Genomic DNA, 26153 nt, shown 5'->3' with positions numbered 1-26153 from the left:
CCTCCGCCGTAGACAGCGATCTGCAAGGCTTGGCTTTTGAGGGAGGCTCTCTGGGGATTGTCCTCTTCTGACCTCCCCCGGTCCCCTGCCAGGGGACAGCACCCCCTCGAGTGGGCCTGGCCAGGGGCTCCGGCAGTGCCAGCCACGGAGGAGAAGGACAGCGAGGACACAGGCGTCATGCGAGACTGCGAGGGCAGCGACACCAGGCCCTACTGCAAGGCACTGCTGCTGCGCGAGGCGCACGCCAACGACACAGGCAGCTACCTCTGCTACTACAAGTATATCAAGGCCCGCATCGAGGGCACCACAGCCGCCAGCACCTATGTGTTCGTGAGAGGTGAGGCCGCCAGGCCCCTGCGTCCCCTCCCTGCCGGCCTGCTGATCCTGGCACTGGCAGGAGGGAAGGGGACCTCATCCTGCTCAGGAGGGTGGCATGCGGGCAGCAGCAGCAGCAGCTGCAAGTCCCACAGGTCTGCCTCGCTGCCCCAGTCCTGGTCATAGTCTCCCCCATCACCCGTACCCTCTCCTCAGACTTCGAGCAGCCGTTCATCAACAAGCCCGACACACTCCTGGTCAACAGAAAGGACTCCATGTGGGTGCCCTGCCTGGTGTCCGTCCCTGGCCTCAACGTCACACTGCGCTCGGTACACAGCCCCCAGCTCCCCACCCCTGCCCTGGGATCTGGCCCTCTCACCCTATCCGGGCAAGGCAGCCACTCTCCTAGCTGGGAGGGAGAGAGGGAGTGACCAGCTGCTGATGGTGGCCATGTCCCTGCAGCAAAACTCAGTGCTGCGGCCCGACGGGCAGGAGGTGGTGTGGGACGACCGCCAAGGCATGCGGGTGCCAACGCCGCTGCTGCGAGACGCCCTCTATCTGCAATGCGAGACCACGTGGGGCGGCCGGGACTTCCTGTCCAACCCCTTCCTCGTCCACATCACAGGTAGGAAGCACCCTAGTAACTAACCCAGCCCCATGACTGCTCCAGTGCCTGGGCAGGAGGACATGGGCCACACCCACCACCCCTGGAAGCGTGCTGTCCTTGCCGCAGCTGGCATGCTGTGTGCACCGCCGCGCGAGAGCCCTGGGGATCACTGCTCCTGTGTCACCAGGCAACGAGCTCTACGACATCCAGCTGTTCCCTAAGAAGTCCCTGGAGCTGCTGGTGGGGGAGAAGCTAGTCCTGAACTGCACCGTGTGGGCTGAGTTCAACTCAGGCGTCACCTTTGATTGGGACTACCCAGGCAAGCAGGTGAGCTCAGCAGCTGCCCCCGCCTACCTGTGCCTGGTGCGCTCTGGGCCACTGCGTGGAGGAGGTCGGCCAGCCCCACGTGCCCCAGCACAATGGGGATGTCTTTCACCCCAAGGAGAAATCTGGGTCTGGGTCTGAGGCTCCCGGAGCCCCCACCATTGGGACCGGGCCTGTGCCCTCCGTGGGTTAGCCCTGCCGAGGCCCAGCGACTGACCCCGGGCTTCCCCTGGGGCGGGCAGGCAGAGCGGGGTAAGTGGGTACCCGAGCGGCGCTCCCAGCAGACTCACACAGAGCTGTCCAGCATCCTGACCATCCACAACGTCAGCCTGCGTGACCTAGGCCCCTACGTGTGCGAGGCCAACAACGGCGTGCAGCGCTTCCGGGAGAGCACTGAGGTCATCGTGCATGGTATGGCCCGAGCTCAGGGTTCTTGTGCCCCACATTGCCTAGGGTGGGAAAGGCATCAAGGGTGAAGAACCAGGGTCCTTGGGCAGTGGGGTCTGGAGTCAGAGTTCATGTTGCACCTGAGCAAGGGGAAGGGAGGGTGGTGAGCGGAAGGCCCTACCCGGCTCGCACGCGCTGGATGGCCCAGCAAGCACCAGTCTGCGGTGTCTGGCTGCTGGGGATGCAGGAGCCGTGCTGCGACTCCCCACCCCCTTTCAGCACTGGTCAGCCCAGGATTTACATCGATGCCTCCCATCTGGCAGAAAAGCCCTTCATCAGCGTGGAGTGGCTCAAAGGACCTGTCCTGGAGGCAACCGCGGGAGACGAGCTGGTGAAGCTGCCCGTGAAGCTGGCAGCATACCCCCCTCCCGAGTTCCAGTGGTAAGCTCCCCGGCACCTCCCTGCCAAGCCCAGCCCACACTGGGCCCAGGGACGAGAAAGGCAGTGTCCTTCCTCACTAGAGTCCATGTGCTGAGTCCTGCTGGGGACTTTGGGGAGACCCCCAAGGGGCATGCACATGAGGCGAGATTCCAACTCCAAGGAGGTGGCCTGCGCTGCTGCTGAGTTGTGAAGAGTTTGAACAGCACCCTCTGGCATGGGTGGGTGTGACAACGCCTCATGTTGCATTATCTCCTGCTTCCTATGTCCCCTGAGCCCACCTGTACTCTGGGTAACCTGCAGGGCTTGCCCCATGGCAACAGCTTCAGGCTCTCTGGGCCTCTTTCCAGCTCCTGCCTCTCCCAGGAGCCTCCTGTCCAGAAATCTGGAGATGCTACGTGGCTCTGACCCAGTGTCGTGCAGCCCAGCCTTGGGCCAAGCTGGGTTGCATGGCAGTGAGCAGGAGAACATCCAGGAAGCCTGAGGCCAGGCTGCCAGTCTCTGAGCTGAAAGAATGTTGTTACCCCCGGAAGAGAGTGCCAGAGGCATTGATGGGACTCTTAGTAGTGGCTCTGACCCCACCAGGTGCTCCCCAGAGAGCTCAGGAGGGCATAGCACCACGCCATGCACCCTCAGGCCATGTGAGCCATCCTCAGTTCCAATCCTGATATATTGCACTGTAGTCCAAGCCAGGGAAAGGAACCGCAGTCCAACCTGGGCCTGGAGCCCTTCCTAGTCTGTCCTTCCCCTTCTGACCAAAGGAACCACACTCCTCCCAGCCTGGGGCACCACCCTCCCAGCAGGGCAACAACAGGCCCAGGCATCCTGAGCCAGTATCCCCTGCTCTGGCCAGAGGTGGAAAAGCAAGCTTTTCCTGGGAGGGTTCTGGTCACCCAAGGCCCAGGATGACCCTTCTGAAGCCACAGATCCTGGGGTCCTCTGGAGACACATGGTGCAGTACAGGGGCCCTTGGGCACGGTCCTGAGGACACTGCTGCTGCCTGGAGCCTCACTCACAGGTGCAGCTCCTGGGGACGTGGGAACCCCCAAGCCACTCGCTGTGCCACATCAGTCTCCAGCCCACTCCCCAGGCAATGAGTCTCACATGGCTTTCCTTCAGGAGCATTCGCAGCATGTGCAGCCCTTCTCCTCCGGCTTGGCCAATACCTGCCTCCAGGAAGCGCTCAGCTGCCCCAGGGCACCAGCGGCCAGCATAGCCACACAGGTGCCACTCTTCCAACGAGGACCACACCAGTACATAGAGGGAAGTCCCCGAGGACAGACAGGCAGGCCACTCCTCGGCTCTAGAAGCCCCACAGCATGCCCAACACAATAGCAGTGCCACCTGCTGACACCGCTGCAGCTGGGCTCCATGCCCACTACAAGGTGGTTTCCCCAGTGTTTAGGGGAGGACACAGAAGCTTATGGTGGTGAGGGGTTTTCCTGGGGTCACAGATCTGGCTGGTGACAGACTCAGGATTGCAGCCTTGTTCACCAGAGCTAGGCAGACAGCACAGCCTCGGCTCCACCCATGCTCTGCCTTGCGCTGTGATCCCAGACCAATCACCTCCCTCTAGTCCCAGCCATGGCATCACAGTGGAAAGTCAAAAGCAGATCCCTACATTGCCCTCGCTGCTGGTCTCTGCCAGAGGGGCATTGCGCCTCTTTCCCAGACCCCACCGTAGCACCTCTCTGGCCAATATGTCCCAAGGGGACCATTTCCCAGCACTCAGGTTGCAAAAAGTCTGGCTCAGGACTGGGGAGGAGCCCCCTTGAGATATGAGGCCTCTGACACACAGACAGCAGGCACCTGGCTGCAAGGGACCTCCGTGTGCTGGGTGCAGCTGTGAGGAGACAATCTCCACCCCCAGGGCTCACAGCTCGGTGGAGGTGGAGTGGGGGTGGCAGCCAACAGCCACACACAGGAACCACTGTTGCTGACTAGGGCTGTCTAATCAAGATAGTGAGTAGGGCTACTCTGATGAGTGGAATAGCCAAACCCCAAGGAAGCAGAAGGAAGGAAATGTGCTGATTGCCCCGGAAGATTGACCCGCAAGCAAGGTGCCCAACTCTAGAGAAATCAACTACAGGCAGATTCGAGAGGCGGCGGGCAGAAAGCCGGCAGGGACCGCCCCTCGTGGGCAGGATCTGGGCTGTCTTGCATGGGGACTGAATCTTCTTCCCGGGGTCCTGAAGGAGGACAGGACCAAAGGACGCCCCTGCAGTTGGTCCCCAAGGCAGGGTGGAAGAGCCGCTGCCAAAGACTTGCAGGGGGCAGGACCCTCCTGGCTGGGCCTGGTGACCTGGCTGCAGAGGGCTGGTCATGGCCACAGGCAGGGCAAGGGAAAAGAAGGAGGCTGCCACACACGGGTCATGGTCTCTTCTCACTGTGTGTAAAAACAGTTTGGAGGCTCTGGAGGTGAGTCCAGACCCAAGCCCAGTGCCTGGTGTGGCTGTGGGAACAGGCAGATCAGGCCTGGGGACATCACCTCTGCTGCTGGGCCCTCTCGGCCTGGCCCAGGAAGAAGTGTGCAGCTGCCTGGACTGCAGGACAAGCCTCAGGGCCCTTACTTCCTTCCTCCCAGCAGTAAACATGAACCTGCCATGGGTTCCACCTCTATGGATTCCACCCACCAGGGATAGCAAATATTTGGGGAGGAAAAAAATTGTGTCTGTACCGAGTATGTGCAGAATGTTTTATTCTTATTCCCCAAACAATACAGCACAACTTTGCATGGCATTTATATTGTGTTAGGCATTATCAGTCATCCAGTGCTATAATGATTTCACAGTTTCTATGCAGATCCAACATGCCATCGTACATAAGGTGACTCAAACAGTAGCAGATTCTGGAATCCAGGAGGGTCCTATGGATTTCAAGGGACAGCTGCATCACATTGGAGGGGATGGGACTACCAGCTGGAGCTAAAGCAGGATCCACATGGTCACTGAACTCCCCTCCTGGCCTCTAGGTACAAAGATAGGAAGGCAATGTCTGGGCGCCACAGTCCACACGCCCTTGTACTCAAAGAGGTGACTGAAGCCAGCGCGGGCATCTACACCCTTGCCCTGTGGAACTCTGCAGCCGGCCTGAGATGCAACATCAGCCTGCAACTGGTGGTGAATGGTACATGGGGCCAGGGCCAGGGCTGGGCCCAGGTGTCTGGGGGCAGGCCAGCTGACCAGCCATCTGCCTGTGCCCTGCAGTGCCCCCCCACATCCACGAGAAGGAGGCCGCCTCCCCCAGCATCTACTCCCGCCACAGTCGCCAGGCCCTCACATGCACCGCCTCTGGGGTGCCCCCGCCGCTCGGCATCCAGTGGCACTGGAGACCTTGGACACCGTGCAAGACGTTTGCCCAGCACAGCCTGTGAGTACGGCTGCAGCCCCTCTGCTTCCCAGTCTAGGTCCCAGCCCCAGCCCCATTCACCCACCGCCCAGGGTACCCTGCTCTAAACTTGCACCCCATCTTTGCTTGTGTTGCCTGTGCCTTTGAGGATTTATTCATAAAAATCTCCACCCAGATCGTGTCATGAAACATTTTCTCTCTGTTTTCTTCAATTAGGTTCTAGAAACCTAGTTTTTTAAACCTTTTAATCCATTTGAGTTGGTTTTTGAAAGAGGTGAGAGACAGAGGTCTAATACCTTCTCTCACATGTGGATTTCTGGTTTTCCATGTCCCGTGTATAGAACAGACTGTCTTGTCCCCAGGGTGGGTTCCCCTACAGCTTTGTTGAAGACACATCAGCTGCAGATATTGGGTTTCTTTCAGGGATCTGGGGCAGGTGTGTGGATTCTGCCTCCATGGCTGCATGTCTGATTTATGCCAGTGCCAAGTTATGGTGGTTAAAGGAGCTCGATAGTGAGCTTTTAGGTCACGTTGCCCCCAGCTTTGTTCTTTCTGTTCAGGATCGCTTTGGCTATTCAGCGTCTTCTGTGATTCCACACAAATTTTGTTATAAAGATTTATTTATCTATTGGAAAATCAGAGATACACAGAGAGAGGAACAGACAGAGAGAGAGAGGTCTTCCATCCATTGGTTCACTCCCCAAATGGCCACAATGGCTGAGGCTGGGCCAGGCTAAAGCCAGGAGTCAGGAGCTTCTTGTAGATCTCCCATGCAAGTGCAGGGACTCAAGCACTTGGGCTGTCTTCTGCTGCTTTCCCAGGTGCATTAGCAGGGAGCTGGATCTGAAGTGGAACAGAGGAGTCTGGAACCAGCACCCACATGGTGGTAGCTTTACCTGCTATGCCACAATGCCAGCCCCTCCACACAAATTTTAGAAATGTTTATCTACTTCTGTGAGGAATGTCTTCGGGATTGCATTAAATCTGTAGATTTCTTCAGTTAGTATGGGCATTTTAACAATTCCAACTCATCTAACCTGCTGTAGCCAATCTCTGGCCTCACCTCCCGAGCCAGGCTCAATCTCTCTCTCTCTGTCAATCCAAGAAGCCTGGCAGGACACCGGAGCTGGGCCTGCTCATACCACCTCCTTTGAGAACAAAGTCCCCAGACCCATAATTGCATCATCAGAAGCAGACAAAAGGGCAGGCCTCTATGCAGCAAGGACAGTGCTTGGCCCAGTGGGCAGACCTGGGTAGAGCTGTGACACCTGCACTGAGCCGTGTGGCAATCCAGGTACCTGCACACGCTTTGCTAATCCATGCAACTCATAATCCCCCTTACACAAGAGGAGACAGGTGACTCTCCCAAGGTCCCAACTGTGAGCCACACAGCGTGCTCCTCTGCTGGGACAGGACCCTCCCGAGCTTGCTGTCAGCACATGGACAGACTGAGGGCTCAGACAAGCAGGGCATGGGGAGCAGGTGCTGAGGTGGCTCAGTGTCTTAAAAAAAAAAAAAAAGATTATTTGAGAGGTGGAGTTACAGACAGAGAGACAGAGAGGTCTTCCACCCACTGGTTCACCCCCCAGATGGCACAACGGCCACAGCTGAGCCAATCCAAAGCCAAGAGCCAGGAGCTTCTTCTGGGTCTCCCACGTAGGTGCAAGGGCCCAAGGACTTGGACCATCTTCTGTTGCTTTCCCAGGCTGGATTGGAAGTGGAGCAGGCAGGACTTGAACTGGCGCCCATATGGGATGCTGGCGCTGCAGGCTGGTTCTTTAACCCATTGTGCCACAGCACTGGCCCCGGGCCAGGATCTTGACAGCACCAGGGAACCAGCCAGGGAACTGAGCAGGGGATATGCCAGGGCAGGTGTGCCATGTAGCCAGAGACCCTTGCATCACAGGCCAGAGAAGGACAGAAGCTGGGAACCCAGGCAGGAGGTGAGGACTGCACCTCTGGTGTGGTTGGGGACAGGCTCAGTAGGAGTGACTGTGGGCCTGAAATGTCCAAGGCCCCTAAGGGATTGTGTTGAGCCACGTGGGCTGCAGCTTAGCACTGGCCTCTACAAATGTGCTTCCTTCCAGGGCTCCACTATCATTATCTGTGCCAAGCAAGGGAGGCCTGGGGCCCCCTGCTTGCCTGGTGCTGGCAGACAGGGACCTCCTTTGGGGCCCTGGAATGCCCAATTCATCATAGGAGGAGGCCAGATGTGCCAGGGCTGCACAGCAGCCTGCAGGGGAGCCTGCAGTTCCAAGAAGGGGGAGTGAGGGAGAGCAGGGTGAAATGGTGACTTGGTGAGCTAGGCAGGCAGCTCCAAGGTGGAGTGGGCAGGAAGAGGCCAGCAGAAGCAGGACGCAGGGCGCCCACATGAGCACGAGCAGTGCCACAGGAGGGCTGTGTCTGGCATCCTGTGGAGGACAAGGGGCAGGGCACCCCATCCCCCTCACTCACCATGATGGGAGATGAACCTGAAGATGAACCTGACCCCTTTTGTGGGCCTCCCTGCCCGCATCCCGCATCCACCCTTGCCTCTCCTGACCCTTGGCAGCCGGCGGCGGCGGCGGCAGCGAGACCGCATGCCACAGTGCCAGGACTGGAGGGAGGTGACCACACAGGACGCTGTGAACCCCATTGAGAGCCTGGACACCTGGTCAGAGTTTGTGGAGGGGAAGAACAAGGTACAGTCCACGGTGCCACCAGGGGAGTGGGGGGAGAGGGGAAAGGGCCTCTTCTGCCTCTCTTGGCTTCTACCTGGCCAACTAAGGATTGGAGATAGTTCTTGAGGGTCAGGTACCTTTTCTACAACATCTGGGCCTCAGCCCTTCTGCCTGCGTGTGGACGGGGCCTGGCCTCGCCTCCAGCTGCTGCCAACACAAAGATGCTGAGATCCAAGGTGACCCCAGCTACCCACAGGCCCCAGGGCTAGGAAGGGAGGGAGTGGGGGCTGGCCAGGTCTCCATAGAAGGGCTGCTGAGCCAGTGGACCAGCCTGGGGGCAATGCTGACAAGCCGCCAGGCGGGGGAGGGGAATGAACAAAGGCACCCACTTCCTACAGTCACTTCCTGTTTTCCTACACACCTCCAGAGCCTCTTCCTGTTCCAGGCCTGGCCAGGAAGTGCCCGGCTTGGGGTGGGGGTGGGGGTCCTGGGACGTAGGCAGAGCCTGTGGCCCTCTCTTCCCCCACCCCCACCCTTCTCAAGCTTCCTACTCCCTGAGGCCAGAGTCCTTCTGGAATCCTGGGACCACCCTCTCCCCTGGCAAATCCCCAGGACTGCAGGAGAGGTGCTGTGGACAGCCCACGGGCCGATGTGGGCATGGCAAGCACAAGGAGCTCACACACTTCGCAGCTGCTGACCCTAGCACAGGAGGGGCTGGACTCTCCATGCAACCACAGCCTGAAGTGTCGCTGTGGCTTGAGCTGACTCCTTTGGCAAGCAAGCTCCTGACTCCTCCTTAGTGCCAGAGGTCTCTCTGGTCTTCCACGCACTGCCCTCTGACCTCAGCTGCAGCCTGGGCCAGCTATCCATGTGCTGCCCTTGCCTGTGCTGGACAGCCCGAGGGCCTCATCTTCTCTTCCCAGTCCTGCCTCAGAGCTCCGGTCATCTCTACTCCCAGTGCCTCCACTTCCCCCATTGCTCTGGTGGGCATAGCAGGCCCCTGTGCAGACAGGGAGGTCCTGGTAGGGGGACTCAGGAGAAATGGACCCACCTCCTGCCTGTGTTCTGCCCAGACGGTGAGCAAGCTGGTGATCCAAGATGCCAACGTGTCTGCCATGTACAAGTGTGTGGTCTCCAACAAGGTGGGCCGGGACGAGCGGCTCATCTACTTCTACGTGACCAGTGAGTGGCCCGAGAGCCCCCACCCCTTGGGCAGGCCTGGGTGCAGGGTCAGAATCCAGGTGAGGAGGCACTGAGTTTCAAGCAACCATAGGATGCCCAAGACAGATATCCACGGCCTGCTGGCCCACTGGGTCATCATGGGAGTTGAGCTCACCAGCATCTAGACAGGTCCTGGTGCAGCAGAGTGGAATGGTACTCTCTGCCCCCCAACCCTGGAGGCTCTGCCCTCAGGGATGTCCTCCTGCTCCCAGAAGCCCCACCTGGCCCTACCTCCCTGTCACCCAACCCACCCCGACCCCAAGCCCTGGAGCCCTGCAGCCCACTGATGTGTTTTGCTCAGAGGGGAGGAGTTCCAGAGTTGACCCAGATTTTCAAATGTGTTAGTGCCCTCAGGACAGCCAAGAAGCCCAGGAGTAAGCAGTCATGGGCCCAGGAGGGTAGATGAGGGCACCTCCAGAGGCATGGAGCCAGAGAGAAGGGGCCACCAGAACCTGACCAGAAGCAGCCAGAGAGACAAAAGGTCATCAGGACGACAGGGCCAAGCTAGTGGGGAAACCACTGCAAGGAGAGGATGATGGCGCAGGGTGTGGTCAGTAGGAAGAAAGTCAGGTCCCGGATGAGTGTGGTGCGAGGCACTCACAGACATCTGGGCTCCGGGGAGAAATGGGGCTTGTCCAGGAGAGAGATGGCAGCAGGAGGGGAGCTATGGGGCTGATTTCCGAGAGCAGACACCCTGGAGTGCAGAGGGCCCTGCTCCACGTGGTGCACACTCTCGGCTGAGATCTGAGTGAATTCAAAGGCTGACAGGGAAAAGGAACGAGCTCCCAGCAGAGTCACAGGGGTTCCTCTGCCCTCCATAGCCATCCCTGACGGCTTCAGCATCGAATCTGAGCCGTCCGAGGAGCCCCTGGAGGGCCAAGCGGTGCGCTTGAGCTGCCGCGCCGACAACTTCACCTATGAGCACCTGCGCTGGTACCGCCTCAACCTGTCCACGCTGCACGACGCGCAGGGCAACCCGCTGCTGCTCGACTGCAAAAACGTGCACCTCTTCGCCACGCCGCTGGCCGCCAGCTTAGAGGAGGCGGAGCCCGGGGCGCGCCACGCCACGCTCAGCCTGAGCATCCCCCGCGTGGCCCCCGAGCACGAGGGTGACTACGTGTGCGAGGTGCAGGACCGGCGCAGCCGCGACAAACACTGCCATAAGAAGTACCTGTCGGTGCAGGGTGAGGCGCGGGGCGGGGAGCTCTCCCTCACCAGCTCCACCTCGTCCCTGTCTTCCTCCCTTGCCCCTCTTCCGCATCATCTGCGCCCAACCCCAAGGTGCTCTCTTTAGCTCTGCTTAGTTCTCTCTCGACCCCCTGTCCCAGCCCTGGAAGCCCCGCGGCTCACGCAGAACCTGACCGATCTCCTGGTGAACGTGAGCGATTCGCTGGAAATGCGGTGCGCGGTGGCCGGGGCGCACGTGCCCAGCATCGTATGGTACAAAGATGAAAGGCTGCTGCAAGAAGAATCTGGTGGGCAGGGTAGCCCCAGGCGGCGGGCAGGGTCTGGCGGTCTGCGAGTCCCACGCGCCAGGACCCGCCTGAGCCCGACCCGCCACTCACCTGCCATAGGAATCGACCTCGCGGACTCGAACCAGAGGCTGAGCATCCAGCGCGTGCGCGAGGAGGACGCGGGCCGCTACCTGTGCAGCGTGTGCAACGCCAAGGGCTGCGTCAACTCCTCCGCCAGCGTGGCTGTGGGAGGTCCGGCCGCCGCCTCGCCCCTCGACCAGCGCCCTGGTACGGCTCCTCGCGGCCCCTCCTGCGCGCGGCGTGCACCAGAACCTGCCCCTTTCTGCCCACGCAGGTGCCGAAGATAGAGGCAGCATGGAGATCGTGATCCTCGTGGGCACCGGCGTCATTGCCGTGTTCTTTTGGGTCCTCCTCCTGCTCATCTTCTGTAACATGAGGAGGGTGAGTGCTCCTCCCCCAGCTCCTAATACGGTCTCCCTTGCCCTTGCGCCCACTGCTGCCAGCCTTCCAAATAGGGTCCCTACCTTGGTTCACCTGGCAGCCTCGTCTCCCTGGAAACCTCCCCTACCTTTCCATGCCAGGCTTTAAAGAGATTGGTCTCTGTCCTCTCGAGTCAATGAGAAACCCCAAGGAAGTGCCATCCACTTTGCCCAAACCGCAGTGGAATGGCCAAAGCAAAGAACTGTCCCACCCCGGTCCCCAGCCAGCCCACGCGGACATCAAGACGGGCTACTTGTCCATCATCATGGACCCCGGGGAGGTGCCTCTGGAGGAGCAATGTGAATACCTGTCCTACGACGCCAGCCAGTGGGAGTTCCCCCGCGAGCGGCTGCACCTGGGTGAGGCCAGCACCCTCTCTGCCCCCCCAGCCCCTGCACAGTCGAGCAGGCTGGAGCCAGAAATCCCACCCTTCTCAGAACTCCTGCCAGGAAGGCCCGCCGGACCCCCACCTGGCTGACCTGTTCATCTGGGCGTGCATTCCCAAAGCCACAGAGCCACGGCCAGGGCTCCCAGTTCCCAGGCCCTGGGGTCACTTCCTGCTGCTCTGAGTTGGGTGGGCCTGTCACACCTGCCCGGAGAGGATGCCGGGGGGCTTCCTGTCTGCCTGTCCTCTCCCTCTTTTCCCGTTGCAGCTGCCCACGCGCTTCCTGTTTGGCGCAGAGGCTCCTGCCCCAGACCCTTGGGACAGGCTGCCCCTGCCGCCCAACCTCACCCCCCAGACAGTTCACCTGAACCGTCCTCTGCCTCCACAGGGAGAGTCTTGGGCCATGGGGCCTTTGGGAAAGTGGTAGAAGCCTCTGCTTTTGGCATCAATAAGGGCAGCAGCTGCGACACCGTGGCAGTGAAAATGCTCAAAGGTGTGGGAACGGCAGGGGGATGGGAGTCAGCAGGCCTGTGGGGGTGGGGGGCCGGGGCTGGGGACTGTGATGCCAGAAGGGAACCTGAAGCTCAGAACTAGACTCTCATCCAAGATTCTGCAGAGAGATCTGTGAGAGTACAGCCAAGCTCACCCGCTTCCTCGGAGGGTGGGGAGCGAGGAGCCAGCTGAACATGCTGGGGCCCCAGAAAGAGCCTGGGGCCTGACTATGCCTTCAGTAGCGAGGGAGGAGGGGCGTCAGGGATTGGGGCAGAGCCTGGGTCAAGCTAAGGTCCTGTGTTCCCTACAGAGGGCGCCACAGCCAGTGAGCACCGCGCCCTGATGTCGGAGCTCAAAATCTTGATCCACATCGGCAACCACCTCAACGTGGTCAACCTCCTAGGGGCGTGCACCAAACCCAACGGTACGCGTTCGGGCGCCCTTCGAGGAAGCCCAGGCGTCGGGCGCTTGGCGCTCCGAGAGGGAGGAGCCTGCTGGGTTTGAAGGGCAGGAGGGAATACTGGGTGGGGCATCCTGTTGGGCGAGGGTGTGGCTGCGCACCCGGGGCCCTAGTGCTCTGGGTCACCCAGGGCCGACCCCTCTGCAGGCCCCCTCATGGTGATTGTGGAGTTTTGCAAGTACGGCAACCTCTCCAACTTCCTGCGAGCCAAGCGGGACGCCTTCAGTCCCTTCGCGGTAAGTGGCTCCCCAGCCTGGACGCAGAGCTTCAGGGCGAGCCGGCGGGCGGGGCCCGCGGGTGGTCGGCAACCCTGGGACCCGCCCGGCTTTGTGCACCCGCAGGAGAAGTCTCCGGAGCAACGAAGGCGCTTCCGCGCCATGGTGGAGGGGGCCAAGGCTGATCGAAGGGGGCCGAGGAGCAGCGACAGGGCCGTCCTCGCTAGGCTCCTGATGGGCAAGGGCGGGGCAGGGCGGGCTCCTCCAGTTCAAGAAGGTAAGAGCCTGCCCCGCCCCTCCAGGGGACGCTGGGGTCTGCGGGACTTCCACGGGAGAGCAGGTCCTGGCTTTCTGCCAAGGAAGGGAAGAATCCGCCCTCAGGGACAGATTTCACAGATGTTTGACATCTGGCTTGGGATGAATTGACAAAGTAAGGGAGTAGTCCAGGGCCAAGTAGCAGGTGCAAAGGCCGGGAGGTAAGCAGGTGTCCTGGAGAGAGTGGAGGCTGACAGAGTGCTGGGAGCTTCAGGGACCCAGCTAGGAGAGATGCAGTTGGGTGAGCAGATGTCCCCCTTGGGGCTGGATGAGTAGGGAAGCCAGGACAGAGGCGTCTCCTGAGTCCACCCTCCTTCCCCGTGCAGCCGAGGACCTGTGGCTGACCCCACTGACCATGGAAGACCTTGTCTGCTACAGCTTCCAGGTGGCCCGAGGGATGGAGTTCCTGGCCTCCCGGAAAGTGAGCATCCTTCTCCCCACCTCCACGGGCCCTTCAGTGGGGAAGAGGGCCCATCCTGCCACCAGCCAGCTGTGCTCTGCCCGTGCTTCACCTCACAGTGGTCCTGGGAGCCAGCAGGTTTTCACCCTTTTGCAGTGGGGAACTAAGCCCGAAGCCTGGAAATGACTTCCAAGGCCCTCTCACGAGCTAGTGCACAGCTGACTGATGGTCTCTGCCGTCCCACACTTGACACATCCCAGGGGGCACACAGAAGTCTTCACCTGAAAGAGCAAGGCTCAGGCAGGGCACACCCAGGGCCCTGACTGCCTGGGGCACCCCAGGAGCTCCACCCTGGCTGACTGCCCCCTCCCACCTCTCTGCACCCCCAGTGCATCCACAGGGACCTGGCTGCTCGGAACATCTTGCTGTCAGAAAGTGACGTGGTGAAGATCTGTGACTTTGGCCTTGCCCGGGACATCTACAAAGACCCTGACTACGTCCGCAAGGGCAGTGTGAGTGCAGGCCACCAGGAGGAGCAGAGATGAGGGCTGGGCAGATGTCGGGGGAGGGAAGGGGAAGACCACGGTTCTCCTGACTGGGAGTGGGCAAGAGAGGCTGGCACAGGGTGGCATGTGCTTCTTGGTCTGCCAGGCCACCTGCCCAAATACTGGAGACCCATTGTCCTCCTGGGCCCCAGCAAATTCTGAGAATCTGAGGTCAGGGCACTAACAGTCCTGCCCACTGAGGCATCCTGGGGCAGAGGAGTTGACAAGCATGGAGCACCGTGCTGCACTGGGGCCTGGTCCCTTTGGTGGACACTGACTCCTGCACCTGCTCCGTGGGGTGGTAGAACAGAGACGGGCAGGCCTGGTGCAGGGCACCAAAGGAAGTCCATCTGCACACAAGCTGCAGAGTATCTGCCTGGTAGCCCGCTCTCTGATTTGGGGACAGGAAGAAAGGGTAGGACTGGAGGAAAGGAGCAGGCTGGGTACAGGATGTGCAGTGATGGCCGCCTGCCCTACATGGCTGCTGTGTGAGAGGTGTTGGTCCTTCATTCTAACTGTCAAGTGTGGGGGCACCGGCAGGTGACGGTCATGTGTCCGCAGGAGCTCCCCCATAAGCTGTGAAGAGAAGGCAGTGGGGGTGGCTGGGATGGAGACACAGGCCAGTCCACAAGGGCCCCCAGGTGGAGGGTGTGAGAGGGAGAGGGAAAGGTGATGAGAAAGATGCCTAAGGCCCACAGGAGGAGGAGAGAATGGGTAGAGCGCGTTTGTAGAGGTTTGTAGAGGGTGACAGGGTGAGGCTGAGGGCCTGGAGCTGGAGGAATCTGGGGGAGGGGACTTGTGTCCTGGGCCAACAGCAGGAGGCGGGGGCAGAAGGGACCTGCTGTGGGGCGTGGGGGTGCTGCAGTCCTGTCTTCCCTCTCCCCGTGTGACACACTTGCGTCCCCCAGGCCCGACTACCCCTGAAGTGGATGGCCCCCGAAAGCATCTTTGACAAGGTGTACACCACGCACAGTGACGTGTGGTCCTTCGGGGTACTGCTCTGGGAGATCTTCTCTCTGGGTGAGTGCACAGTGAGGTGCCCAGCTCGGGGGCCAGCCCCGCAAGCAAGCAGCCCAGGCCGTTCTGAGGCAAGTGGGCTCACAGATCACCAGGAGCACCCACTTCTCCCCAGCCTGGCCCAGGATCCTCCGGGCCTGAGCCTCCAACAGGAGCCACCCTGGCACCACCCTTGGGGGCAGCCTGCAGGAGGTTGTGCCAGGGCAGAGCCCAGGTGCACATAGCAGCCCTGGTCACTGCAGGTTCTGGAGGAGCCTCAGTGTTTACTCTAAACACTCCTGCTGATGCAAGTCCCACAAGGGACCCGGGCACCAGGGTAACAGAGTGGGGTCCCCACACCAGAGCAGGGGAGGCAGTTAACACATGGGAAAATTAGTCTCCTCATATGGCCATGGCAATGGGCACCATGCCTGAAAGTGAAAGAGCAGCAAGGCTTTGGAGGGGGAGCTGCCTGTGAGCCGGAGGGGCCGGGGTCTGGGCTGCTGCAGGAGGCATTGCTAACGTGTCTGGAATGTGTGGGTGCTCCTGGCACCCCCAGAAAGCAGGCCATTGTGATCTGTTAACTACATGGAGAACTTGGAGCTGAAGAAGGGCAGCTGCTTGTGGTTGGGGGTAGCTATCCCCCCAAAAAGGGGGAGCAGACAGGACAGGGGTGATGGGAGGCTGGGCTGAGAAGCTGGCAGCCCACGCCCCACCCCTCCCCTTCCTGCCACCAGGGGCCTCCCCATATCCTGGGGTGCAGATCAATGAGGAGTTCTGCCAGCGGCTGAAAGATGGCACCCGGATGCGGGCCCCAGAGCTGGCCACCCCTGCCATGTGAGTCTCCCTGACTGGCCTGTGGGGGTGGGGAGATGGGTACAGGGAGAGAGGCTTGCCTGTGGGTGGGGGTCTGTGTGCAAGCGTAGAAGAGGGCTGAGGCAGGAGAGGGCTATGCTGCCATGGGCAGATGTGGGAAGGGGCACAGGTCGGGTGGGGCTGGGGGCTGGGGGCAGTGTGCAGGCCCAGGGCTTCTCACCCAGCGGATGACTTACTCACTGCCTGTGCCTCTGTATCTCTCCTCTACCGGTGCTGTATGCTGACCCCAGGGAGGCCAGAGCCAATAGCACAGGCCTGGCCTCCACCCTAGAGGACAAACAGAGAACTGCACTGTAACTGCGAGGGGCACAAGCCAGGGAGGGGATGGGGGGGCACAAGCGCTCTGAGAACACTGGAGCCGCAGAGTCAGGGGGACCAGGGCAAGCACACCCTAGAGAAAGGAGCCAGAGGCCACTAGAGGCAGAGGGGAGGGTGCTCCAGGCAGGAGCCTAAGCCTACAGCAAGAAAGCTGGGGTCCACCAGGATTGGTGGGCAAAGGGGGTTGGGACCCCCTCAGACCCCAGTCCAGCAGCCAGCTGTACCCCACAGTCGCCACATCATGCTGAGCTGCTGGTCCGGAGACCCCAAAGCAAGGCCTGCCTTCTCAGAGCTGGTGGAGATACTGGGGGACCTGCTCCAAGCCGGGGGCCGGCAGGTGAGTCCCCTCTGCCCCTGCCCTGACTTCCCACCCTCGCTGCCCCTCCAAACCCTGCCCACGCTCAGCTATCTGGCAGGGGCAGGCATGTCCAGACCTCGAGCATTGCCCTCTCATGCCTGTTGCCCATGCCCCCATGTCCCTTGAAGTGAAGATCAGAGCTTCTTCCTGCCCCTGGGGAACCGCTGGCTGGTACTCACCAACCTTCCAGGCAGCCCTCCTCTCACTAACGTATTATTCCTTCCTTCCCCTTGCACCCATTCTGCCCTCTGCCCCTGCCCAGCACACAGGCCCTGGACTTGTGAGTCCTGCGTCTCTCCGTCCATGCTGGAGTGGCACAGGGGTGGGAGACAAAGCAGGCACCCCGGGCTCTGGGACCCAGAGGAGTCACAAGAAAGCCATCTGCAGCCCAGGCCTCAGGGGCTGGCGACAGGCAGTGTGGGGCTGTTTTCACAGCAAAAACAAGACAGAAAGGGCGAGTAGTGGATGCTAAGCCTGCAGCAGCAGCCACAGGCTGCTGTCAGGACACCCCAGCAGAGCTCTGTCCCGCCACCTCTCCCGCACTTTCTATAAGCAGGGGCTGTGACCAGGGCCTGAGCGGGCTGTCAGGAGAATTTAACAAGCCTGGCACAGTGAGTAGTCAGTGTGCTTGACACCTCATTGGCCTCAAGAGCTGCCGTGTGCTGGGGACCTGGCCTGGGCTTCTGTAACTTCAGCACTTCACTCGCTCCCATTCCAGGGCTTAGGGCTCCACGAAGGCCTGAGCTCAGGGCTGGGGGAAGAGGGGCAGTGCAGGTCTGTGACCCTGGCCTCCTCTCCTGTTCCTGCCAGGAGGGAGAAGAAGGCTGCACTGCGCCTCACGCTGGCTCTCAGAGCTCGGAGGAGGAGAGCAGCTTCCTGCAGGCGTCCACCACGGCCCTGCACGTCACCGAGGCTGACACGGACGACAGCCCCCCACGCCTGCACCGCCACAGCCTGGCCGCCAGGTCAGCAGTGCTCCCTGGGGCCTGGCATGGGGCAGGGGGAGAGTGCTTCGGACAGGGCATCACGGAGGAAAGGCAAACTACAAACCTGAGAGACCGTGGGACACCGACTCCAAAAGCAGAGCAGCTTTAAATGACAGCATGGGGTCGGGACGCCTAAGGGCCACGTGGCCTACGCTGTGCTTCCCTGCTCGATGCCTGCCAGTGCCGCAGGTGTTTGGTGTTGCCGTGACCGGATTCCCGAGGCTGGGTGCTTTAGCGAGAAAGGACACTCACTCAACTCACTCTTAGAGAGATTCGGGGGCACAGTGCCAGCACCGGCCCAGCTCTGAGGAGGGCCTCACGGCAGAGGGCTCCACGATGGAGCGAGTGCGAGAAGGACCACAAGGCAGGATAGGAGGCCGGGGAGATTCAGGCCCAGCCTGGTTCCTTTATGACAACTCCCTGGGGACTAACTGGGGTCCCAGAGAACTACAATAGTCCCTTCTGAGGGTGTTGTCCCTATAACCTGATGACTTTCCCCAGGCCCACCTCTTAGCTTCAACACACTGAGGACCAGACCTTGGGGCCACCCTCCAGTTCCTTGTGCTCTTGGCCCCCTGAAAGCCCCCTCACCCCAACTTTGCGGAACAGCCATCCCAGGCACATTTTCTCGCAGTAGGCGAGAGAGTGGAATGGGCTGGGTTTGGGCCAGGATCCCTCCCATGCCTCAGAAGCAAGCTCTGTGGGCCACAGGGGCCCTGTGAGCAGAAAGACCCCTCAGTAACTGTTTTCCGAAGTCAGAACTTAGCCCGAGTCCCCCAGAATTCTGGATCCAAGCTCTCGGGTGAGCGGCCCTCCACGTTCCCACCAGCATGGCTGACAGGCATTGTCCTGAGAGGGCTGTCCTCAGCACAGAACAGGGCCAGACCTGGGTGACACAAACAGGGATCTGCCCTGGCCAGGCTCTCTCCACCATCACTACCCCCTACACAGCCTGCCTTGGCATGGCGGCCCATCCCGGGGAGACAGCCGGGCTGGGGACGACCGTTCACCTCCCGCAGCTGAGCACCAGCCGTGTACTCGCCAAGCTCTGTCCCTCCTCCTGTACAGGAGTGGAAACACAGCTCAGGGTGGGTGTTGTGGGGAGGCACACAGCCCAGGTCCTTCCCCTAGAGCTTCACGATGGACATTAAGGCAGGTCCCAGACCAGCACTCAGACCCAGGCTGGGGGTCATTCCCAGGAGGAGAGGGGGAAGGAGCTGTCAGAAGGACTCCTGGGTGCATTTGCTCAGCACCTTCCATCTTCTCCCCGCAGATACTACAATTGTGTATCCTTCCCTGGCTGCCTAGCCAGAGGGACTCAGGCCCAAGGTGCCTCCGGGATGAAAACGTTTGAGGAGTTCCCCATGACCCCGACAGCCTACAAAGCCTCCGGGGTAAGGTGGGGCTGGGGGAGGGGAGGAGCTGTGTGCCTCAGGCCCCAGGGCTACTGAACCCCATGGGGAGCAAGGCATGCCAGTGACAGAAACCACCTGGGACAAAGAAAACAGGACAGATCATACCTGGGCTAGGTCAAGGCCAGGTACCCTTAGGTCTGGGTGCTCATGGGATGTGTCATAGTATGCTTGTATAGCTGCAATACAATCCCTGAAGAGGGAAAAGAGGTTTTCTTGGCTCACGGTACTGGAGGCTGAAAGCCCAAGACCAGGGGCCGCCTCTGTGAGGGCCGCAAAGCAGGTGGCATCCCAGTGGGGGAGTTCATGCCGGAAAAAATCTCACTGCAAGACAGGAAGCCGGAGACAGACTCAGCGGCCAGGCGACCTCTTCCCCAGCTATCTGTTCTCCAGGAAACTAACTGGGGCCTGGAGAGCCACGCTGATCCCTTCCAGAGACCTAATTCCCTGCCCAAGGTACTAAAGCTCCCTCCTAAATCCCCCACGGCCTCTCAGCAGCGCCACACCGAGGACCAGACCTCCAACACAGGTCCTCCAGGGAACAGGCCCTACAGTGCCCCAGCAAGCTGCTGCTCCCACTTGCAGCTTCCCCTGGTCCCTGCGACCCTCCAGCAGCACAGAAACTCTAGTGCAGAGACAGCTCCTGCCCCAGCAAGTCTCATGGTGTCCACCTGAGTCTTCGGCCCACTTTGGTGGCAGTAGGCACCTCCGAGCCATGTGGCCTGAGAGTAGGAGACAGTGTCACTAGAAGAGGGGGGACATGGGAAAGCTTCAGGTGTCAGGCAGGGCCGCCCAGCTAAGCTCAGCTGGCCCCATGAGGCTGGAGCGTGTCCATTTGATCAGAGGAAAGACCAAGGCCCCAAGACCTTGTTCTGGGTGCACACGGCCAGGAGACCAGGCAGGACTTCCCTGTCAATCCCCTTTCGGGGCCCCAGAGAGCCTGGGTTGGCGGGGGGCGTGGGGGTGGGGTGGGGAGTGGGCAGCAGTGGGAACCCTTGGCCAACAGGCACAGACTAAGACCAGCAGAAGGCCTGGGGGGCCCCCATGCTCTGAGAAGGCTGCAGCCTTCCCTCCTGCGTGGTTCACAGCGAGGGGGACTGAGCCTTTAAATGACGAGCTGCCAGACACTGCCATGCCTGCCCCATCTCTCCCACACCCAGGCTGGCCTCTTGCAGGACCCCAGCACACAGTGGCCCATGGACCAAGCAGTTTCCCTTGTCCATGACAGGGACATGTGAGCCTCTGCCATGTGCCCTGGCGATGAACCAAGTTCCCATTTGAGGGACCGTGTAGGGCCTGAGGACGCAGGCTCCAGTGGCCCTGTCTCCTAGCTGAGGTAGCTGTCTGCAGCAGGACCCCCCGTGTGGCCCACAGCCTCACTTTCTCTCTGCACAGGACAACCAGACAGACAGTGGGATGGTGCTGGCCTCAGAGGAGCTGGAGCAGATAGAGGACAGGCATAAACCAGAAGGTGGGCTCAGGTAAGGGCTGCGGCACTGCCTCCCCTGCCAAGGTGAATGGCGCCCTCCGGGGAGAGGAAGAAGCAGAGGGGCCCAGGGAGGGGACTGGGGCTTGGGTGTGCCCCGTCACTCCTACCTGAAACCTTTCACGCGTCCCTGTTCCCTGTGTGGATGTTGAAGGTGGGCCTCTCTGAGGCTCGAAACATTCAGCTGTCTAGCCCCACCGCACAATTCCCCATCACCATTTTGACCCGGCAGCATCTGTTTCCTGTCCCAACATCTCCCTTTCATTTGACAGACATTCAGATGCTGAAAGTGTGCATGAGCCACCATGCACATGCACCCCTCCCATAGCCATGGGGGTCACCCCCAGCCTCAAACCTCCAGCACCCCGCAGAACCACCTTCTGTGGCTGGTGACCACAGAAGCCACACAGATCGTTATAACTTTTGCTGGTGTCACGTTTTTGTTCATGGTTTCTGGCCTTTTGGGAACATCCTTATGGAGTTGTTTTATGATTGTGGTTTGATTTTTATTTATTCGTTTGAGAGACAGATCAAGATAGAGAGAGGGGGAGACTTTCTGTCCACTGGTTCAGTCCCCAAATGCCTGCAGCAGCCCTGACGGGACCAAGGCTGAAGCCAGGAGCCAGGAACTCTATCTGGGTCTCCTACGTAGGTGGCAGGGACCCATCACTACTGCCTTCCACAGTCTGCATTAATAGAAAGCTGGAGGCAGGAGTTGGAGTTGGACATTTTAACTACATGACGCCAGTAGCATTTTAACTGCTGCACCAAGCACTGGCCTCTGGCACTGTATTTTGTTAACAGAGGGAGTCTGGATTGAAGATGATCTCTGTGTCCCCAACAAGATAACCAGGAAAAAAAAAGAAGTTTGTCAACTTGAATCTTTAGACTTTGTAGGGTGCAGACAAAAATACTAAACGTCTACTTAAAATATTTATTTTGTCAGTTTACTAACACATACCTGTTTAAATGACAGGACCTGCAATATTTTGTGAAACATTAGTCTTTTCCCCTTTCTTTAGCCATTTTATCCAAATCATTCACCAGCAGCTCTGACATGGGGACCTTTGTCGGGGGCCCACATGGGGGTGTCTGACACAGTTTGCCAGCGACAATTCTTTACTTATACCTGTGCAGTTTTTTTTTTAAAGTCTCATTTACTTATTTGAAAGGCAGAGTTACAGAGAGGCATAGGAAGAGAGAGAGAGAGGACTTCTATCTGATGGTTCACTCCCTAGATGGCCACAATGGCCAGAGCTGCACCGATCCGAAGCCAGGACCAAGAGCTTACCCCGGGTCTCCCACATGGATGCAGAGGCCCAAGGACTCGGGCCATCTTCTGCTCTCCCAGACCATAGCAGAGAGCTGGATCAGAAGTGGAGCAGCCAGGACTCGAACCAATGCCTATATGGGATGCCGACACTGTAGGCCGCCACTTTACCTCTATGCCATAGCACCAGCCCTGCAGTTTTTGAATCTTTGAATCTTCTACCCTCCGCCGTGAGCATTTGCACTGATCCTAGTTTTGTGTTTGCTGTTTGGACTGTGGTCAATGGCAGCCTGAAAACACTAAGTGAAAACTGCCAGAAATGAACAGGCAGCCCCTTTTCATGTGCACACCATTTTGAGTTGGATGATGCAATCTGACAGCCTCCACTCCACCCTGCCCTTGTGCAGCGCATCCACACTGCCGCTGCCGCTGCTGCCACCGCCATGCGCTCACCACTGCTGGCCCTGGCCCTGGTGTTTACATAACCCTTGAGAATGGCTCAACATGCGGGAGTGGTGATGCTGGCAGTTCCACAGATGCTACAGAGAAGCAGAAAGGTGCCTCCTTGAAGAGACAAGGTGGAAGTTTGCAAGTTTAGATAGAAAAAAACCCTACGCTGAGGTTACTGTGATGTAAAATAGGAGAAAAAGAATGGGTGCCCTCTTTGCCGTCACGCCTCAGACTGCACGAGGTACACTGTTGGTGTGTGGCAGGTGCTCAGTGAACATGGGAAGGCCCTAAGGGACAGGGCTTCGTGCCGTCTGTGGTCTCAAGCTTCCATGGCCAGTCTTGGCTCTCACCCCTGCAGCTGAGGGCTAAGACCTTTGTCTGACTTTCTGATGGTTGGTGTCTTTTGGTTCTGCTTTTCTCACAGGTGTATTTATGACTTTATAACTAAGCCAACCACTTGCTTGTGTCTTGCACCAGCCTACAAAGGCCATGTTGGCGGCATGGCTGGCCCTGGCAATTGTGGGGCCTGCCCAGGAACCACCCCTGCATCTGCATCCTGCACCTTTACCTCCCTGTCTCTTTTCTCTCTGATCAGTTCCACCAGGTGACTTCTATTTTCTGTGAGCAACATGGGCTTGGAAAGGCAGCAGAAGTTACACCTGCAGAACTATAAGGGCTGTTTCGTTCCCAAACAGCATGCTAGTGTTCAAAAAAAGCAAGTAAAATGGTAAACCAGAGAGGACTACCATTTAAATGCTGATCTCTGAATCTCGCTCGGAATCAAACAGGGCCACCATTCAGCCCAAGCCTGTGAAGTAGGCAGACTCCGTGTATCATGAGTAGGGCCCTCCACACAGTGACCAGCACATCCAAGCAGGAGCCACAGGAGAAGGGGAGTCAGTTGGGGAAAGAAGAGGAACATGGCAAAGCCCTGGGGACAGGGGCTGCACTGACAGGGGACACAGCGGAAGAGACTGAGGCCCAACAGAGGAGGAGCAGAGCCGTGTTTGTGAACGTTTGAGGCACAAGGAGTGGTTGGCTGGGGAGGGCACTGCTTCCAGAAGAGCAATGAGCAGGCAGGGAGTGCTGCTGGGTGGTCAAAGAAGAAAGTTCCAGAAGATAACCATCCTATGGAAGGATGATAGTGTCCAAAATTCAGAAGACAGCTCGCTCGCACTCTCTCTCTCTCTCTCTCTCTCTCATACACACACACACGCACACAGAGTGCCTGGTTCTTACCAAAAATGCTCCTCACGACAATGGCAACAGAGGGCACTGTTCTTCCCACAGGTTCCCTTGAGACCCAGGTGCAGCAGATCACTGGGCAGATGCATGCCCCTGGAGAGGTCTATGTGGGAAGAAGGGAGGAGTTTATCTGCCCGGTCCTTTCCTGCTAACCCTTGGTCAGATTCACGCCGTTGGGGAGTTAATCTCCCCTCATTTCCAGGTTGCCTCATCTGGCCCTTTCAGCAGCCAGGATGCCAGATCCCACTCCCTTCCCTATGGCCTTTTATCTGAGTCTACAGGTGGCTGATGGGAGAGCCAAGGAGAGAGCCCTGCGTTCCCTCAGGCACTGGATTACCCTGGCAGTGGTGTGATGCAGGATCTGAAAGGAGCCTTTGAAAGAAGGATGCAGTCAAAGGGATTTGAGTGTCACCAAAGAGGCAGGGTGCTATGTCATTTTTCAGTGGAGGAAAAGCCACCTATCTTCATTCATTTTCTGCTGCTGTAACAAAATACCTGGGCCTAGATAATTTAGAATGAGTAGGAATTTCTTTGACTCACGGTGCTGGAGACTGGGAAGTCCGCTTTTCTAATCCACACACTCCAGAGATGACAATGTGAATCTGCTCATGAGAGCCCTTGGGATCTAACTACTTCTTCAAGGTCCCAGCTGTCCAGACTGTCTGTCCTGGGCACTGGGTTTCCAAACCATGAACTTAGAAGGACACATTCAAACCACAACACCACCTCGGCCCCTCACGCCTTGCATGGGAGAACCTGCCATTTCTGGTGTAGGAAATTCCAAAGTGAATAATCATGAACAGAAAAAATAAGCAGTATCCATACAAAGTTCTTGTAAGAATAAAACAGGATATTAGAATCTGAATGTCGCAGTAGCAACTTGCTGAGCAGAGACACTGTAAGGCTACACTACAGGAACTAAATGTGGAATGAAGCAGGAGCTACACACGTGCAAACATACAGACAAGATAAAGACATAAAACGACAGCCGACGAAATTCAGGGAAGAAACTGAAGCAAAAGACAAATCCGCTCGAAACAAAGAGTAGAGTATGCCAGGGACAGTGCAGCCATCCCCTGCCCCGCAGGGTCCCCTTCCATGCATCTGAAAGTGCTAACATTTGCTGTCACTTTCCAGAGAGAATGCATGCATGGAAACCTTTATTCCAGTCTATCATTGTAATAATTTATTATTCGCTGTTCATCTCTTGCCTAGTTTATGAAAATTAAACTAGAGAATAAAAGTTTACCATAGGCATGTACACATAGGACAAAACCTAGCATATATAGGGTTCAGTACTGTCCGAGGTCTCAGGCAGCTACTGGGGTGATGGATGCATCCCCCTAGAGAAGGAGGATGCTGTATACATGACCAGACTTGCACAGTGGGACGGATGCCAAAGGGGTCAAGATAATGAACCTGAATGAGGTTAAAAAGGGTTAGAGAAAGTGGCAGGTTATAGAAGGCATGGAGAGATCCAGTAAAAGTGAAATTGCAGTCCCTGGGGAAGAATATGCAAACAATGGGATAGACCTAATATTTGAAACCTACAACTCAATTTATTTATTAAATAAATAAAAGAAGACCTGACTCTACATGTCGGCAAGAATATCTGGAGAAACTGGCACAGGATGGAAAATTGTGAGAGATATCAGAGCTATTCAACTTTAAAGGTGGACACTCTGGGGCATGTGTTTGGCTTTGCAGCTTAGATTCCAGCTAAGATGATCCATGATCCACATTAGAGTTCCTGGGTTCGATTCCTGGCTCCTACTTTTGACCCCTGGAAGGCAGCACATGGTAGCTCAAGCAGTTGGGTCCCTGCCAAGCACACAGGAGACCTGGATGGAGTTCCCAGCTCCCAGCTTTGGCTGCTGCAGGAATTTGGGGATGGAACCAGTGAGTAGGAATGCCTCTCTCTCTCTCTCTCTCTCTCTCTCTCTCTCAGCATACACACAGATATCCATGTGCATGCTGCTTCTTGCTTCTTGAATGAATAAATATAAAAAGAAGTGCACTCTGGAAATTCAGGCATAAAGAACAAATCACAAAGAAAAGAGTCAGACTGGCCACAGACTTTATCTCAACAGCTCCATGCAAAACAAAGCAATAATTAAACCAACTCTTTCAAAAAATCAAAGAAAACGAGAGCCAAGGCTGAAGCTCAGCAGGGCAGAGAGGTGGGTGGCACTGGAACCGGCAGGGCCCCGCAGGCCCCAGGGAAGAAGCTCGGGTTTTCTTCCCAGAGCTACAGGAAGCCATTAGAAAGTGTGACAGGAGACCTTGATGTCACATCTAACCTAAGGAGTCTGGCTGCAGGGGTGAAGATCTGGCAGAGCCTACAGAGACAGCAGCCTGCTCTTCAGTAGGGGCACCAGTAGGCAACTGAGCGCAGTGCATTCTGGGTGTACAGTGGACAGGACTTCTGGATGGACTGGGTGTGAAGTGGGAGGGAAAGGAAGGACACAGGAACTTCAAACAGGTGCTTGGCTTGAGTGGCCGAGTGAACATTGATGCCATTTACTGAGATGGGCCTGAGAGGTCAAAGGGTTGGTTTGGGGGATGAAGTTGGAGCTTCTCCATGGCTCCTTGTCCAGGCCTGGGACAAATCTGACCGGTGTGGTGTCTGTTTCAGTCACAGCTGGGCTGTGTGGTTCCCAGAGCCCCTATGCACACTTCTTGCTCCAGT

The 26153-nt window shown here is 58.2% G+C and overlaps 1 protein-coding gene across 3 annotated transcripts in view; it reads left to right on the top strand.

Annotated features, from left to right (window-relative positions):
- Nucleotides 1-26153, top strand: part of FLT4 (fms related receptor tyrosine kinase 4) — a 38698-nt gene that overhangs the window by 10781 nt on the left and 1764 nt on the right. For 2 of the 3 annotated variants that reach the window (XM_062188587.1, XM_062188586.1), the window contains exons 3-29: nt 93-337; nt 532-644; nt 778-940; nt 1110-1249; nt 1489-1657; nt 1957-2074; nt 5043-5197; nt 5278-5440; nt 7971-8100; nt 9153-9261; nt 10122-10484; nt 10629-10775; nt 10875-11006; nt 11110-11216; nt 11479-11614; nt 12029-12133; nt 12443-12556; nt 12740-12828; nt 12934-13084; nt 13449-13543; nt 13912-14034; nt 14976-15087; nt 15801-15900; nt 16489-16594; nt 17426-17580; nt 18875-18995; nt 20409-20494. In XM_062188587.1, the coding sequence (XP_062044571.1) occupies nt 93-337; nt 532-644; nt 778-940; nt 1110-1249; nt 1489-1657; nt 1957-2074; nt 5043-5197; nt 5278-5440; nt 7971-8100; nt 9153-9261; nt 10122-10484; nt 10629-10775; nt 10875-11006; nt 11110-11216; nt 11479-11614; nt 12029-12133; nt 12443-12556; nt 12740-12828; nt 12934-13084; nt 13449-13543; nt 13912-14034; nt 14976-15087; nt 15801-15900; nt 16489-16594; nt 17426-17580; nt 18875-18995; nt 20409-20494 (3747 nt within the window). The remainder of the gene's footprint in view (nt 1-92; nt 338-531; nt 645-777; nt 941-1109; nt 1250-1488; nt 1658-1956; nt 2075-5042; nt 5198-5277; nt 5441-7970; nt 8101-9152; nt 9262-10121; nt 10485-10628; nt 10776-10874; nt 11007-11109; nt 11217-11478; nt 11615-12028; nt 12134-12442; nt 12557-12739; nt 12829-12933; nt 13085-13448; nt 13544-13911; nt 14035-14975; nt 15088-15800; nt 15901-16488; nt 16595-17425; nt 17581-18874; nt 18996-20408; nt 20495-26153) is intronic. The other variant, XM_062188588.1, reaches the window with a different exon arrangement.

Source organism: Lepus europaeus, chromosome 4 (assembly GCF_033115175.1).
Source record: "Lepus europaeus isolate LE1 chromosome 4, mLepTim1.pri, whole genome shotgun sequence".
In the NCBI taxonomy this organism is placed as follows: Eukaryota; Metazoa; Chordata; class Mammalia; order Lagomorpha; family Leporidae; genus Lepus; species Lepus europaeus.
Note: the sequence above shows the minus strand (reverse complement) of the source record. Positions and strands in the feature narration are given on the sequence as shown.